Source organism: Cygnus atratus, chromosome 13 (assembly GCF_013377495.2).
Source record: "Cygnus atratus isolate AKBS03 ecotype Queensland, Australia chromosome 13, CAtr_DNAZoo_HiC_assembly, whole genome shotgun sequence".
In the NCBI taxonomy this organism is placed as follows: Eukaryota; Metazoa; Chordata; class Aves; order Anseriformes; family Anatidae; genus Cygnus; species Cygnus atratus.
The window spans coordinates 4,177,574-4,194,247 of record NC_066374.1 but is presented as its reverse complement, the minus strand read 5'-3'; the positions used below and the strand labels follow the sequence as shown (position 1 = coordinate 4,194,247).

Here is a 16,674-nt window from a genome sequence, read left to right as displayed (position 1 = left end):
TTTACAATACCCGTTGTACCCTTCCATAAATGCAGCTAGTTTCCTCTCCAGGATACAAATGTTACACGTCTTACTCCTCAGAAAAGCAAAGCTCATCAAACCACTGAAAAATGCACGTGTGAGGGGAGAAAGACATGGATTATCATCTGTAACACTACAGCATCCAAACAGCTCCACTATGCTTCAATCTCATTGCAGTAAGTGCCACAGAAAATACTTAATGCTGTCTGGCTCTTAAAAGGAAAACAAAAAACACACATCAGATGGATGCAAAGTAGAGTAGAAACATGATCAGATGATGCTGAAGTGTTTTAATTCTACCATTCTTAAAAAGAACGGTTAACTTTTCTTTATGATCCTATTTCTCCAGAACTTTTCCCTGCCTTTAATCATTTTTCTCACGAGTTAACGCCACGTCTACAGTGTTTACCAGTCTGAGCTGTGAAAGGCACAAACCTTGACGAACACGGCTGTGCTGCCACAGCCCTCTGCTATTTGTGTAGTTATACCAATAAAGGCAGAACTGCGGCCGTACGGTTTGTTTTACTCACAAAAAGTGATTTCACTGCGGCACTGAAAAGCACTGCGCTGCTGGTGTAACTGCCCCACAGCAGGTGCTCCTTCCTAGTAAAACACGTGGTATTTAGGAACGTTTGGGGGACGATGTGTCATTAAAGCCAGACATCAGAATCCCACAGGTGGCTGGGTCCTGCCAGTCTTCCCTCTCATGGGATATTAAGAGGCTGGATCACGAGCATTTTTTCCCACACTTACTGCCCTCTGTTCTACTCAATCAGCTAGCGCAAGATCTAATCCATGCCTGATCCCTGGAACAGAGCAATAAATGTCACACAAGAGCTCTTGCACACACTAAAGAACATAAAACAAGGCGTGTAATGGAAACAACTGAATAAAAACCAGAAGAATGTGCTGAGCATCTCTTGCTTTCTTTGCTGTTACTCCAGTATGCATGATTATAATTACAAAAGCCCCAAACTACAGTAAAATCTTTAAGTAACGCCGCAGTAACTAAAGAGAGTAAATTGTAAGTGGCCATAAAAACGTCCCTACGCTAACCGAGGCTGTCGTCACGCAGCAGCCTGGAGATGTTCACAAGAACACATGCTGTATCCATTGCTTTCATTAAGCCTTAAACCCAAGTGACTGTGAAACATGCAGCTTAAGATCACAGCAAACAAACTTAAGTTGTTTCAAATGCAAAAAATTAAAGCTCTGGTTCTTTCAGTTTTTAATAATAGGAAAGCTTTCAGAACAAGCCCATTAAAAAGACTTACAGTTATCATTAGGGTCTAAACACAGCAAAACAATTAAATAGCTGGTACTCTCACAGGATGCATTGACTTGCTCCCAGAAGTTTTTACATGCTGAATTCCCTCATTGATAAAAGCCAATGGCTTTTTGCTCTGACCTACAACCTGTTCAAGCTCACAGCCAACTTTTGGCAGTCACCTCAAGAAATTCCATGCCTGCACCAACAGAACTCGCTGAAAAAGAAAAAAAAAATGGGATCACAGGACAGCGCATCTTCCTTTGTCAGCAGATTAATAAAAGGTTAAGAAGCGTTGCCAGCTAGCCGCCACGTGTTGAAGGGCATCATAATCTAGAACTCTAGAGCACGCAGCTGGAGCCTCCTGCTAGATAATGATCAAACAAATCGATCTGGATTGCACACCACACAAAATGTGCTGCCTTTTTGTCATAATGGGGCACAAAGAGCACCCCAATAGAGCTTCAGTGGGCACCCCAATAGAGCTTGATGCAGAAGCAAAGTAAAAAATTAATCACCAGACTGTGTATTAAAAAGAAAAAATAAATAAATAAATGCCTAATTTACCACGTTTTAACACAGAAACGCAAAGGTCAAATAGCTGAATGCATCAATACACTGCAGATATAGCCTGAGCTTCCTCATTCAGAAAACCCAGTGCAAATCAACATTTCTTAGGAGAAACTGACATTTTCACATGAAAATATTCAAAAGGAAAATAGGATTAAAATAAATATATGTATCACCACGCTTACATTGTTGGTTATTCACTAGACATTTGAAATAAAATACTTGGTCTACATCACCTTCAACTCTCAGCTTCTTGTCTTCCATGAGTTTCAATACTAAAAGCCCTAACAATTTACTACTTCAGTCCTGCTCATCTCTTCTTCCAAGTAACAGGAACTTGATTGTCGCCCGTGACAGAATTCTGCCTGTCAGGGGCAATTAAGACAAGTGACGATGAAAAGCCAGTCATAAAGAGCAGTACACTTGGAAGAAGAAAAAAAGGCTTGATGTTATTATCAAATAGAAATAATAGCTGAGAGTTTATGGAAAGTTCATTCGTACAATCTTTGAGATACACTTCCTTCTCTCCATTTGAAAAATGCAAATAAATTAGTGAAAGCTGGACCCATTCAGTTTGAGACATGCACTCAATTCTCTACTTGTAACCAAAAAAAATCATTCACTGGAACACGTTACAGCCTTCTGCTGCTGACAGCAAGAATTCTGGTTTGTACAGCAGTTACAACTGGTCGTCTAGAGCATGAATTTATAACATCCACAGACGACTGTGGCAATTTTTAATGCAACAATACAGTCAAACACGTGTAGTCAAACACTCTGGCACTGCAGCACAAAAGACGGCGTGTTTTTACTGGTACTAGCACAACAGAGCCACGCTTTCACTCAGGAAGTTACTATTAAGGTCCAAACAAAGAGGATGGAAATTGTTTAGATTCAGAGGATGATCTGATGCTCAGATTTAACCTATTTCCTGTGCTGGTAGCAAGCTACAGACTGCTTTACGTTTTTAAATTTATACTATTAGAAGCGTGTGGGCAGTAATGCTGTTCCCACGTTGACGAACAGATGGAGATAAGAAAGGAAAAAGGGGGATAACACAGAGTCGACTGCTCAAAAATATAGAAAAGGGGAAAAAAAAGCACATGAACTCAAACTGCGTGCATTCCATCATCTGCAAATGAGCAGTTAACTACGAAACGACTTCCTCCGTGGATCTTGTAGTCCCAGGTTTAAATGCTGAAACTACTTTAAAAGGTAGCTGACCACAACACCAATGTAAAACTCAAAAGCAACACTTTACGTTTCCAATTCAACATTACCAGCAACTTCCCTACGCAAAGAGGCTTAGCATGGGAACAGCTGATCTCAAACAGGCAAGCTGCACAACATCTGTCAAGGAGAGGCAGTAAAACACAAAGCTTTAGGAAGTCAGCTGGAGGAAGGAAGCCCTTCCACAGCTGGAGGCTCTCGGGATCTAACAGCAAGGAGGAGTGTGGGCTGGGGACCAGGTATGTCCCAGCATGATCAGCTGCTGGCAGTCCCAAAAAACCTGCTGCCCAATATCCAGACCGCTCTGTGAAACCCAATTAGGTAAGAAAGACAAAAGAAAGCACAATAACTCAGCTCTGATTATAAGACTCTACCAGCCACAATACTCGAACAATCTTTTCTACGATGGAAGTCTAGTTTTCTACTACCACAAGAAGAATGGGTTAACGGGCAGGTCTAACAACAAAGCCAAAAGATGCAGTCCCTCTAAAGACTTTGCTCTGAAAAGTGGTCAGTCACTAACCCTCAGCCCAGACAGATCAGGATGGCCCAGAAGAATCAATGCTGAGAAGTGGCTAACACAACCCTTACTTTAAGGCCCAAACGCACACTGTGCAGCTAAGTCAAAAGCCAGGCAGGGGAACCTGCAGCTTCTCAAACACACAGCAATTCCACATGGTTCAGGGCAGTTCAGGTGCCGAAGAACAGCACTGGGACACGTTATGCAGATGCATCCCAAAAGGCCAGAAGAAGTTTAACAGCACCCTCGGGGTCCTTCCTTCCTCTACGTACGGGCAAAATCAGCTGTCAGCACAGCCCTCTCCAACACAGCCCACCCACCCACGAACTTCCTGAGTGCCTGTCCACAAAAACCCGACCCAAGCCCCCAGGGACGCAGAACCCCCGGTCAGACAGGAGCACAGCAGCAGACTCCCAGCCTGATGCCAAAACCCACCCAGGACCACCTCGCCACCTCCTTCAGAGCCCCCCACAGCCTCTCGGTGTCCTCCTCAGCCCCACACCGGCGCCCTCACCTTCCCCCTCAGCCCCCTATAACCCCTCAGCGCCCCCCTCAGCCCCTCAGCGCCCCTCAGCCCCTCAGCGCCCCCCCCGGCCCCCCACCGCCCGCCTTCCCCACGCACCTCGCCGCTCCCCGGGGCTCCCCGGGCCCGCTGCCGCCCTCTCCCCTCCGCCCAGCCGTGCGAGCAGGCGGCAGCGGACGGAGGCCGCAGCAAGGCGAGGGCGAGGAGCAGGCGCCGCCGGCGGCAGGCGGCCGCCACCAGGCTCGGCGCGGCGCCTAGCAGCGCCATCTTGGGCGGGAGGGAGCGCAAGGGCTTGTGGGGCGGTGGAGGACCGAGGGGAGGGGGAGGAGGGAGGGGCGGGTCGCCATGGCAACGCGCGGCCTGCTCCGGCCTGGCGCTGTGAAGGGCGCCGGGACAGGTTGGGCACAAACGTGGCTCCTGCGGGGAATGGCCTCACAAATCGTTGTTAAACCTCACAACGAGATAACTTATTATTGTACTTAGCTAAATGGAAACGAGGAGAGAACAGCAGGCTACAGATGCTATACAGAGTCATTTATAAAACATGTTACATACGTTCCACGAGACACTAAAATAGATGGAAAACCTGCATTTGGTCATTCAATTCGTGCTTCCTTCAGCACAGCCCAGCACTAGGTTTTGTCTAATATAGTTTTAAAGTTCTCAAGCAGGCACTAATTGCATAAGAAACATACACACTCACAGAATCACACAATCACAGAATTGTCTAGGTTGGAAGAGACCTCCAAGATCACCGAGTCCATCCTCTGACCTAACACTAACAAGGCCTCCACTAAACCATATCACTAAGTGCAACATCTAAAAGTCTCTTAAAGACCTCCAGGGATGGTGACTCAACCACTTCCCTGGGCAGCCCATTCCAATGCCCAACAACCCTTTCGGTAAAGAAGTTCTTCCTAATATCCAACCTAAACCTCCCCTGCCGCAACTTCAGCCCATTCCCCCTCGTCTTGCCACCAGGCACGTGGGAGAACAGACCAACCCCCACCTCGCTACAGCCTCCTTTCAGGTACCTGTAGAGAGCGATAAGGTTACCCCTGAGCCTCCCCTTCTCCAGGCTGAACAACCCCAGCTCCCTCAGCCGCCCCTCGTAAGACTTGTTCTCCAGACCCCTCACCAGCTTCGTTGCCCTTCTCTGGACTCTCTCGAGCACCTCCATGTCCTTCTTGTAGCGAGGGGCCCAAAACTGAACACAGTACTCGAGGTGCGGCCTCACCAGAGCCGAGTACAGGGGGACAATCACCTCCCTAGACCTGCTGGCCACACTGTTTCTTATGCAAGCCAGGATGCTGTTGGCCTTCTTGGCCACCTGAGCACACTGCTGGCTCATATTCAGCCGACTATCAACCAGTACTTCCAGGTCCTTCTCGGCCAGGCAGCTTTCCAACCACTCATCTCCCAGCCTGTAGCTCTGCTTGGGGTTGTTGTGCCCCAGGTGCAGGACCCGGCACTTGGCCTTGCTCAACTTCATACAGTTGGCCTCAGCCCATCGGTCCAGCCTATCCAGATCCTCCTGCAGAGCCTTCCTACCCTCAAGCAGATCGACACACGCACCTAACTTGGTGTCGTCTGCAAACTTACTGAGGGTGCACTCGATCCCCTCATCCAGATCATCAATAAAGATACTAAAGAGGACTGGCCCCAGTACTGAGCCCTGCGGGACTCCGCTAGTGACCGGCCTCCAACTGGATTTGGCTCCATTCACCACAACCCTTTGGGCCCGGCCATCCAGCCAGTTTTTAACCCAGCGAAGCGTACGCCAGTCCAAGCCACGAGCAGCCAGTTTCTTGAGGAGAATGTTGTGGGAAACGGTATCAAAAGCCTTACTGAAGTCAAGGTAGACCACATCCACAGCCTTTCCCTCATCCACTAAGCGTGTCACTTTGTCATAGAAGGAGATCAGGTTCGTCAAGCAGGACCTGCCTTTCATAAACCCATGCTGACTGGGCCTGATCGCCTGGTTGCCCTGTAAGTGCCGCGTGATGACCCTCAAGTTAATCTGCTCCATGAGCTTCCCTGGCACTGAGGTCAAACTAACAGGCCTATAGTTCCCCGGGTCTACCTTACTCCTCTCATATAACACGAATGGGAAAGTTCAGTCTTGTGACTTAATACTGAAAATGAAGTTCTATTATTCACTTAACGCTAAAAATAAATAAATAAATAAATAAATAAAACACACACACAAAAAAAAGAAAACACCAGAAGACTGGTGAAGAGGAGATTCATTTTCAAAAAGAGATTAAAAGTGCTAAATACTTTCAGCTTGGCTTACAGATAACTGACAGTAGACTAATATCCCATGCCGTAAATGTTTAAGAGGATGAGAAATTATTGACGATACAAGGAAGGAGTACTGGAAGTAAAAGGATCAAATTAAATATAGGAAAGTTAAAGATAACTATCTGTCAAATAATTGTCATAATGGAAATGTGACAGGCAAAAAAACCAAACACATAATGTGATAGTCAATAGCCCCTCATTTATGATATTTAGAATTAAAATGGCTAAGATGTGAGAAGGCAATCTGAACTGAAAAATCTGGCATATATATAAACGTATGTAACTAGCTATACATATAAGATGAGTATATTACTTGATAGAAAACTGTATAATTAATATTTTTAATATTCTATTTTTATGAACTAAACCTGCAGATTTATAACTTCCATTTTATGTGGTAATGCATTTTTTTTCTCTACTTTTAAGGCTAGTAAGGTACTTAACATATTTGAAAGTATTTTCCCTGCATGTTTTTTTGCCTTTACCTCCTCTTCCTCATTTTACGACTCTCCAAGGCTGTTAGTTTTGATTTCCTCCCCCTACTGTTTTACTGTTTTTACCAGTTCTGGTCTTCCAACTCTGATTCTCTGAAACCAGTAATGACTACTTCTATCTGCACAAGGCACTCACTGCACAAACCCTGAGAGAGACAGAAAGAAGAGGCCATATACTTTAGTGATGGGAAACATCTCAAAGTAATCTAACCAGGATAACAAAACTCATGATGTAGATGCAGAAAGCTAACTGAAGAGTTTTTATACACTTAAATTGTTCAAAGTAGCTTGCTATGAAAAAAATATGCATGTGTTTTTTTTCGTAGATTTAGCTATAGAAGCAGAAGATTTCCTTGTATAACTCAGACAAAAATCGATGCCTGGTCCAGAGTTTGCAGTCAGAATAAATGACAGAAAAAGCTCGGTAGAAGAAATAGAAGCTACAAGAATGGTAATAACTCACCACAGAGGAGATTTGTGAATAGAATGGCTGAAGTTTTTCTACACTACTTCCCAAAGCACCATAAAATATTATGTTGCTAATATTAAAATTCTAAAATAATAAATGCTAAAATACTGCTGCAAACTAATATCACACTAATCTGAGAGGTGTACTTGTGTATACTCTGTAGTATGGCCACCAGTCTTTCCATGAATGGTGTAGACAGCAAACCAGGTCTTGAGAACACTTTCACTATACCCTAACATGCTGTACAGCTATATCAGGGATGTCTCAGTATCCCTAACAGCACACTGAAGATAAAACAAATGAAGACACCGCTGACATACTGGGTGTTGGCATGAAGACTAATTTGTTAATGTTTTCTCAACACTTTGAAAGCATCATCTGGCTAATAAATAAGTACTCACATAAGTGAGTACTTAGGTTTTTCCTGCAAGAATCATACATCAGGGCATAGTGCAGACCCACAAAAACTCCACTGTGGAAGTATTATATACCTCATAAAAATCTAGGCATTTCAGAAGCAATAAACCAGAATTAATTTATTTATTTCAAAATAGATGAACAGGAGGGGAAATATAGTCAGAATGGACGAAAAATGACATTTGCAGATGGATGCGAACTGTGAAATACAGTGAGGGAATGAACTGCAATAAAACAAGGTTTTATAAGAAGCTATAAAATTGGTTCAGATGATTCTCACAGGTATATTGATTCAGACCTTCTGAAGCACCTGTTGTTATCCCAGAATCCTCAAAGCCAAAGTTGATATCATTCCTTATAAGCTCATTCTCATCCTGGACGTGTTTGATTATGACTGTGTTTAATCCTGATCAAGAAATAGTAACAAGCCACATGCTTATTTATAGTCTTGGAAAAAGCAGAGTTGGCAATATGCGTGCTTATATGAAAAGAGTTTCACTGTGTGAAGAATGAATCCAAATGGTGGAAATATCGCTAATAGGTAGGCTATAGGGTTGCGACTTCTTTCTGCTGACATACCAGAAGAACAATTAAGAAATCCCATTTATTGTACAGGCAGAAGATAGCTCCAGCTTACTGCATCCAAGGAGAAAAGCATTTCTAAAGATAGTATTAAGGTGCATTAAACCCTAAGGGGAGTGTTAAAACAAGTTAAGAATCCAAAGTTACGAATCATGGGAAATTCTTGGGAAGGAAAGGTCTGAAAGAAAAGCTGGGGACAGCTTGGATACATATGTCCCAACTGAAGATACCCTTTTGGTGAAAGCTAAACCCAGGACAAGCATTTCACTTATGGATCTCAGCCACAAAGCTATGACACCATCTGTCATCTGGATAGCTGGAGGAAGCAGAGAAAAGCTCAGAGCTGATCTAAAGCATAGCTAGATAAAAGCATGTTCTTAATATATTGCTTCCTGCCTGCCTCTAAATATAGGAACTGTGTTGTTAATATATGGACTTCCATATGCAGTTTCTTCCTTCATTTTTACCTTCTCTTCATATTGCCTTAGGGATGGTTTCAATGTATTTGGTAAACAGTAAGGTGGTTCCCAGGTATGGGCACAATATGATGGTCCTCAAGTCCGTCTTATTGCACAGTGCCTGGTGCAACTTCCAACTCTTACAGGCAGCTACAACACTATGGGCACATCTCTATGAAGCTTCACAAAGCAGTTTTGGAGCTGGTAATAGGTGTTGATGTGGAAGAGATGTCTCTCTGTGATTAAATTCAGTGGAAGCTCATTAGCATTCAGCAAGGCAATTGAGATGGTGCCTGCACACTGAGGGATCACAGCAAATTTGAACCAATTGAGAATTAGTGAAACTGCAGAGGGTATAACTCATTATTTACAACTGGACTGCTCTAGCAATTTTGTATAATGAACTATTGCACTAATAATGAGTGGACTTATTCTTTCAGACAAAAGATGCACCTTTCGTCATATGCCTGACCATCTTTCAGTTTTGCAGTCTTAAACTGACACACTTTTGCTCTTTGTTCAGGTTCGCCCTGGAGAAACCTCAAAACTTCCAGTTACTTCTGATGTGTGGCCATTCTTTAAGCATTCCAGTCCCTCAATAAAAAGAAACCTAAACTACACTGCAGCAGGATATTAAAGCTCTCTTGCATTATGCCCTCAAATCTCTGAGTTCTCTGTTTCCTAAGGGTGGCAGCTCTGGCCTCATTTAGATCCTTGCAGCTTTGACAGCTTGGCACACGTACATGAAATGTCTTAGCCATGTAAGTGGAATAAAACTATCTGTAAAAATCCGTCAAGGCTACGCTCGCAGGAGATTTGCACTACGGCAGAGAAGTACTTGAAGTGGAATACGCGTGGTGGTGAAATCCTGAGATTTACATATAAAATATCAGAATCGTGAATATGCACAAGTGCAGTGGTTAAGCTTATGGCTTACAATCAAAACACTGGAGTCAGCTACACTCTCTCAGTTATGTACAGGGAACTGTTAACAAATGGCAGTTAGAATTTAAAACCTTTAATAAAGTCTAAATAATAAAACAGGTTTCAGATATTTTTTCCTCTTTAAAGGTGTTTAATACAATTACAACATTGGAATGAACTTCACTTATATTGACAAGTACTTATTTCTTCCAGCTGTAATAAAGCGGGACACAATTTCATAAAGACTATTTCTTGAGCTAAGATGTGTAATTATTAAATGGTCCTATAAAATGGACGGAATCAACACTGAATGCTAAATAATCCACATGCCAAGGGGAGACTGACACCTGTATTTCAAATGGGAACATTGACGATTCCACTTACAGCATGCATCAGACTAAATGAAAGTGTCCCCAGAGTTGTGGAAATCAAACTGAAACCAGAAGTCAGGCTAGAGGTTATAGAAAAGTGACAATATCCTACTCAGTCGTAATTTGTAATCAACAATATGAGAAGGTAAAGAACACAAAGAGGGGAGTGCTTCACTGAAGTATATTAAGAGAAAATTAATGGGAAGAAATCTGAGAAAAAAAGGGAAAATAGGACAAGTTTGTGAGGGGAAGAAAAGAGAAACCTTCCCTCAGACTGATATAAAATTAGTTTTGACAAATATAATGTGTTGAAAGGCGCAGTCCTGATTTGGAGATAGTTACTGTTACACTTATTTCTTGAAAAATATTAACTCCTATTATTCCTAAGACCTTACCTTTAAGGGCAGAGCAGCTACACACACATTTGAGGTGCAGTGCGAATTACATTTTGCAGACAAATAACGAGTGTAAATGAACTATATACTGAAATGTATGATTTCATTACAAAAGTGTCTTTTAGGCTTTCTTCTTAAAAATATGTTTCTGTTAACCTCACTACACAGACTGAAGCACAAAAATGGATTTTCCACTGTGACTTCTCCTGTGTTTTTTAATGGCAAACAGCTTACATGTTATATTAGTATATTGTTGGCTATTTTACAAGTTATTTAAAACGTATCATATTATTTGTATTACAAATATCACAGGGCTACAGAACTATCCAACATCCTAACTAGAATGCCAACCACTGAAAAAGATTGTTTAACTTCTCATTTTATATCCACAAACACCCTAATTACCAGTGACTAATGATTTGAAGTATTTCCATTTTTGTTGATTCAAACACTTGAACAGAGCTGGATAGCGTTAACGCTATGCTAAGCATATATCTCTTGAAAAATTGCACCCCATTACAATGTCTCGAAGACCGGCGAGGAAAAAATAACCCAACCAAAATTAGTAATTAAAAAAAATCCACATCTCAATGAAATATTATGAAGTCACACCGATAGCATATACAATATCATATATAATCAGCAGCATGGCATTTCTTTAATATTATGGGGCTGATGATGGTTTCAGCTTGCTAAGAGGCAATGAAGAATAATTTGATGACTCACTCATGTTTCTGAGGATTTCTTGAGCTTTAAATGCCTCAAGCATTAACAGCTTCACTATGCTGTTAATAAAGAGGCTTACAAAGTAATACTGTGAATTTTCCTCAAATAAGGATAGTTTGTTTACGCTTTCCTTCTGTTGTTCTTCAATAGTTTTGTTTTTTTTTTTTTAAATAAGTAATATAGAACAGCTAATTATTTAAACATACACTGAGGATCAGCATCAATATATGAACATTATATACTGTATGAACCTAAAAATAAATTCTCCTGTTTGTTAGTACTGAAAGCAGTGACTAGAGCAGATGGCTAGTCTACAGTGTTAAATGAAAAAATGGAAAATAACACTCCATTTACTCTTAAATGATAGAACATGAAAATAATTTTTTTCATATCAGCACATTTTCCAATAGAGCCTCACTGAGAAAGGAATTGCAAATGTATGTAATGCAATGCATTGAAAAGTAATCAGAGCATTCATTTAACAGCAAACACTGAATTCATTACCAGCTTGATAAGAGACTCAGTCCTGCAACACATGCTAACATAACTGTATCTTTAAAGATATAATCTGCAACTGTGTTTTTGTATCAGCATGAGAGAGGATTTTTAAGCACAGATCTACAGGGAGGGGAAAAACACTCATTAAAGCTCTTGCATGAATTAGTCTCACCAGAAGGCAAATTCTTGTAATTGTCGCAGGGAATTTAATAGGGCTGTGGTGTCTATGGAATGCTGTATGAAAGCTGCTAATAAAGATCGAGGAGCGAATTAATTCATGCATTTAGCCAACAGCCAGCAGTGCTCGTTTGATGAGTACTAAGATGCTCTAATCCTTGCAGCTTCTGGGAAATAGCAGGGGCACCTTCACACCCCTCAGCATATCCCATGTTAGGGGATTTCCAGGTGCTAAAGGTATGTCTGGCAAAGGCTATGGGGAATTCCAGCATTTCAGAGAGAAGGCATTCAACTGATGCAAGCAAAAGCTGCCTATCAGAAAGGTCCACTGGGACCTACAGACACCTGAGGTAACTGACTACAAACGCTGATGGTTTATTTCCTCTTGAACATACCTAATGGCTTAAAAAAGGAAGATGTTATCTTTGCTGTTTGTGTAGTCAGGATAAAATCAGACCTAAACTCATCAGGATGAACCCCATCACAGAACTATCCAGTAGATGGCAGTTAACAAGTTTTGTGGAGCCACAAACCTATCTGTTCTGTCAATAGAACAGTTCCTTATAGCTCAAGGAAAGAGCTCCTGAACAGCTTAGGGCAGAAGCAATATCCTGTATTTACACGAAGTCACAGTGGGAATGTCTGCAGGTTTTACATACATCAGTTAAGCTTGTGTTCAGCACGATCAGCGGCCCTGTTTGTGCGGAGGGCTGCGGAGGGCAGGATCACCAGCATGACCTACGAGGTGAGGATGGGGCTTGTCCAAGCCATAGGGAGAGAAGGCTGAGGGATGATGCAATTGCTGTCTTCAAGTAGAGAGTTTCCTATTTCTCAAGAAAGTGATATTTCCCTTCCATTTTTTATCTTTAGCAGGGAACATAGAAATACAAAATACTTTTATATTTTATGCCCCATCAAATCCTTTCCTATCGCTTTGATACCAAGTCCAACATCAGCACATGCAGAGTTGCACGCACAAACCAGTTGTCATTAAACTGACCACATAAATTCAAGATAGGAACAACAGAAGTACACTTCCTATACAAGTATGATAATCACTGAGAAGAAAACATATACTTTCAGTCTACACTACACACTTTGTCTTTCTGTACTAAGAAATGACTTTCAGAGACTAAGGGCAGTATTGGAGAAAATATTTAGAAGTATTGTTGCTGGTTTTGCCTATACCATAAATGAATTTGTCTTCTCAGCTCTCCCCATCTCTGTGTTATCTTTCTTCCCCTGCATTTAATATATTTTCTTGTCCCCAGGGGACTGGAAGTATTAACTTTAAATACGAAGCAGATAGTTAAAGTCTGATATATTGACATTAATTACTGGCCATGCAGTGTCACCTAATTAACAGTTTGAATTTTAGAAGTTTCAGTGCTTGGTTAAAAATAAGCATTCAGAGAACTGTAACTAGGATACAGTACAATTTACATGTGTTTGAAATTTAAGTCTTGACAGTTAACAAACCTAAAGTCAAAGAAAAAAAATACACCAAACTTGACCTGACTGTATGAATGTCAAGAAGATGGAATGTAATACGTCATCTTATTAATCCCATAAAACAATCCTTTTATAAATAATACTATGCCTGGTGTACAACTCCTGATTTTCCCGGAAAATGGATAGAGCTTGGTTCTGCTTCAATGTCTAGACACATGCTGATTAAGTTAGGCTTCCGATTAAATAATCTCTGACTTCTACTAACATATGGCCTGGATAGCACCATGTTATAACATGTCCCTCCCCACCTACGAGAAGTCAACTGTTTTTCCTCTGACCTTCATTAGGCAGGGCTGGCACAGCACTGGGATCTTAGAAGATGCTTCCTCAGACAGCAGTGGTACAGGCACGTGAGATTCTGGCCTAGAGGAGGCAGCAATGGGATTAGCATCAAAAGCTCGGCCAACAGTATGTTCTTGAAGGAAAAACCTTAGACATGAACCCAGTTGTGTATTTTCTCCCTTATGTGACACACTTTTTGAAGTCAGTAATGAACTTCTCACTGAATTCAGTGTAAGTGTGATTGCTCTTTAACTGTTACAGGTATTGTAGTTCACTTGCATTCTGGTACCAACTCAAGGTCCCTCCTAGGAAGGAGGGAATGCCAAATGGGTCAGGTGTTTTAATAAACTATTATTAGTCCCTGTCTTAACAAGTTTATACATATTAATTTAGAGATAAAACGGGCATAGTGAAAAGGACAAATGTTTAAGGTGTTAGAAATTTAGTTAGCATACGTCTGCTGGAAAGCTGCCATGATGCTCTGATAGGACACCAGCACAGAACCTGCCATCCTCTGAGCTTTATGGCACTAAAACGGGTTCCAGCACTCTGTGTCAGACACCTGTGCTGGTATTGGAGTTTCTGCAGTTATGATGCCCATATTTTCAGACTAGTGGTCTGTCCTCCCAACTAGCTCTTGCCCATATCCTCATTCCACAAGTTATCATCTTCATAGTCTGTAGTTTCCCAACAGATACACTCTTTAGTTAAGTAATAAAGCACGAAAGTGTTAAAATTTGCCTCCAAGCATATTGCAAAATGCTTCTTACTCTGGCTCACCTTTTGTTTAGTGTCTCTGTGTTTTGCTAGCCTAGATGGTCTGCTACTTGACACTTCAGCAGCAATTCCTCTCAGTTTGATGGCAAATAGTCAAACCAGAGCGCAGGAAATATTGCCATTTTTTTCGGTTTTGTCTCTAGAACAGCTGCTACAGATAAATTCTTCCCTCCTCTTCCCCTGTCAAACAGAATAAAAAAATTACATAAATTTCCCAAATATATATATATATATATCAAATGACAAAAGAGGATGAATTGTTTCTGAAGCCTCACTTCTGGTAAAAAAAAAAAAAAAAGAAAGAAAGATTCACATAAATCTAACAATTGGGCCTTTGTATTCAGGAGAAATTCACAGCTACAGATTCAGACTTGGCTAAATCATACCTCTTCTGTGAACCTGCAGCTATCCATTTCTACAATAGCTTCCAGTTTCCCATCCCTCAGTTTGTCTTTCAGCTTGTTATCTCTCTGGGGTGTTGCTCATCTTTAATAAAGTCAAGAGTCTTGCAGTCACCTCCTAGTGAACTGAACAGAGACTAATACTCCAATTCCCACAACTGAAAGTTTTGTCTGTAATTTAAGATTAGGTTCCGTTTTCATACTGAATTTTGCTGATATTCAGAGAAATGCATTTGTAGGTACATTAGGCAAAAGTGAATATACATAAATGTTTATTGCAGCAGATGGCTACACAGACTGCTGCAGTCATTCCACCTTCTCATCAGTTTTGTCTTCTGTTCTCTCTCTGCTACATTTTAAAGTAAGCCACAATCCCACAGTAAGTTCTTGTTAAGTGTTGTTTTAACTCTGCAGAGTTCCTGCAGGTTTGGTTCTCAGTTAAATAGATTGACAAGTTAATTAAGATGTGCCAAGGCTTTGATTTTTTTTTAAAATCCTCTTCTCCTAACAGACATCTGCCTACAAAATTACTGATATACATCCCTTAATTATTGCAGAATCAAAATGTGCAAGTCAAATGAGGGATGTGTGTTTGTGCCTCTTTGTTTAAGGCTCTGCCAGCACTTCCATTACCAGCGCCACTGTCAGGAGTTCACAAATTCATTGTTTAGAAAGCATCCTGCCTGAAACTTTGCACGTGAAACATGAGCACAGCTGTTTTTTGCCCTACTGAAAAGTAGTTTACTAAGCCTAGGCTGAGTGTTTATAGACGAAATGATGAAAACCGTCATTTCTGTGTCAGCTTAGTTCAGAATTCCTCATAATTTTCCTCACTTATAGGAGGTCATAGGCAGCATATAGGGCAGGTGAGGAAACTATTTGCTTATATCAGGAAAAGTGCAGCCAGCAGGACCAGGGAGGTGATCGTCCCCCTGTACTCTGCTCTAGTGAGGCTGCACCTTGAGTGCTGTATTTGGCTTTGGGCCCCTCAGTACAAGAAGGATATCGAGGCCCTGGAACGTGTCCAGAGAAGGGCTACGAAGCTGGTGAAGGGCCTGGAACACAAGTCCTGTGAGGAGTGGCTGAGGGCACTGGGGGTGTTTGGTCTGGAGAAGAGGAGGCTCAGGGGAGACCTTATTGCCCTCTGCAAGTACTTGAAAGGAAGGTGTGGGGAGCTGGGGGTCGACCTCTTCTCACAGGTAACTAGTGATAGGATTAGAGGGAATGGCCCCAAGTTGCGCCAGAGGAGGTTCAGGTTGGAAATTAGGAGAAATTTCTTCTCAGAAAGAGCAGTCAGGCATTGGGACGGGTTGCCCGGGGAGGTGGTGGCGTCACCATCCGTGGGGGTGTTCAAGGAAAGGCTGGACGTGGTGCTTAGGGACATGGTTTAGTGGGTGACATTGGTGGTAGGGGCACGGTTGGACCAGATGATCTTGGAGGGCTTTCCCAACCCTAATGATTCTGTGATTCTACAGTTCTATGAAAGCACACTACATCGTATGATATTTCATGATCTTCAGCATGGTGCAGCACCTGTGTAACGATGTGAAGCAGCAGAAGCTAAACCAGAGTTTACTCCAGTGCATTTGGGGTTAAAATCACCAAATAGCCCTTTAACACGCTCCAAACAGGCCAGCTGGGACACCCCCGAGGCAAAAGCAGGGCTGCCGAGGGGCAGAGGAGCCCCAGCCCCACTCCAGGGGCAGCCATCACCCCACAGCTACCCAACCCGAGGGCCGGGCAGCGGCGTGGGGCC

General features: G+C 42.2%; 1 protein-coding gene across 1 annotated transcript in view; it reads right to left on the bottom strand.

Annotated features, from left to right (window-relative positions):
- The window catches only part of ABCB7 (ATP binding cassette subfamily B member 7), a 43,356-nt gene extending 38,943 nt beyond the window's left edge, over window positions 1-4,413 (bottom strand). Inside the window, exon 1 of the mRNA XM_035541756.2 lies at window positions 4,231-4,413. Within this exon, the coding sequence (XP_035397649.1) occupies window positions 4,231-4,398 (168 nt within the window). The 5' untranslated portion in view covers window positions 4,399-4,413. The remainder of the gene's footprint in view (window positions 1-4,230) is intronic.
- Window positions 4,414-16,674: the final 12,261 nt, after the last annotated feature.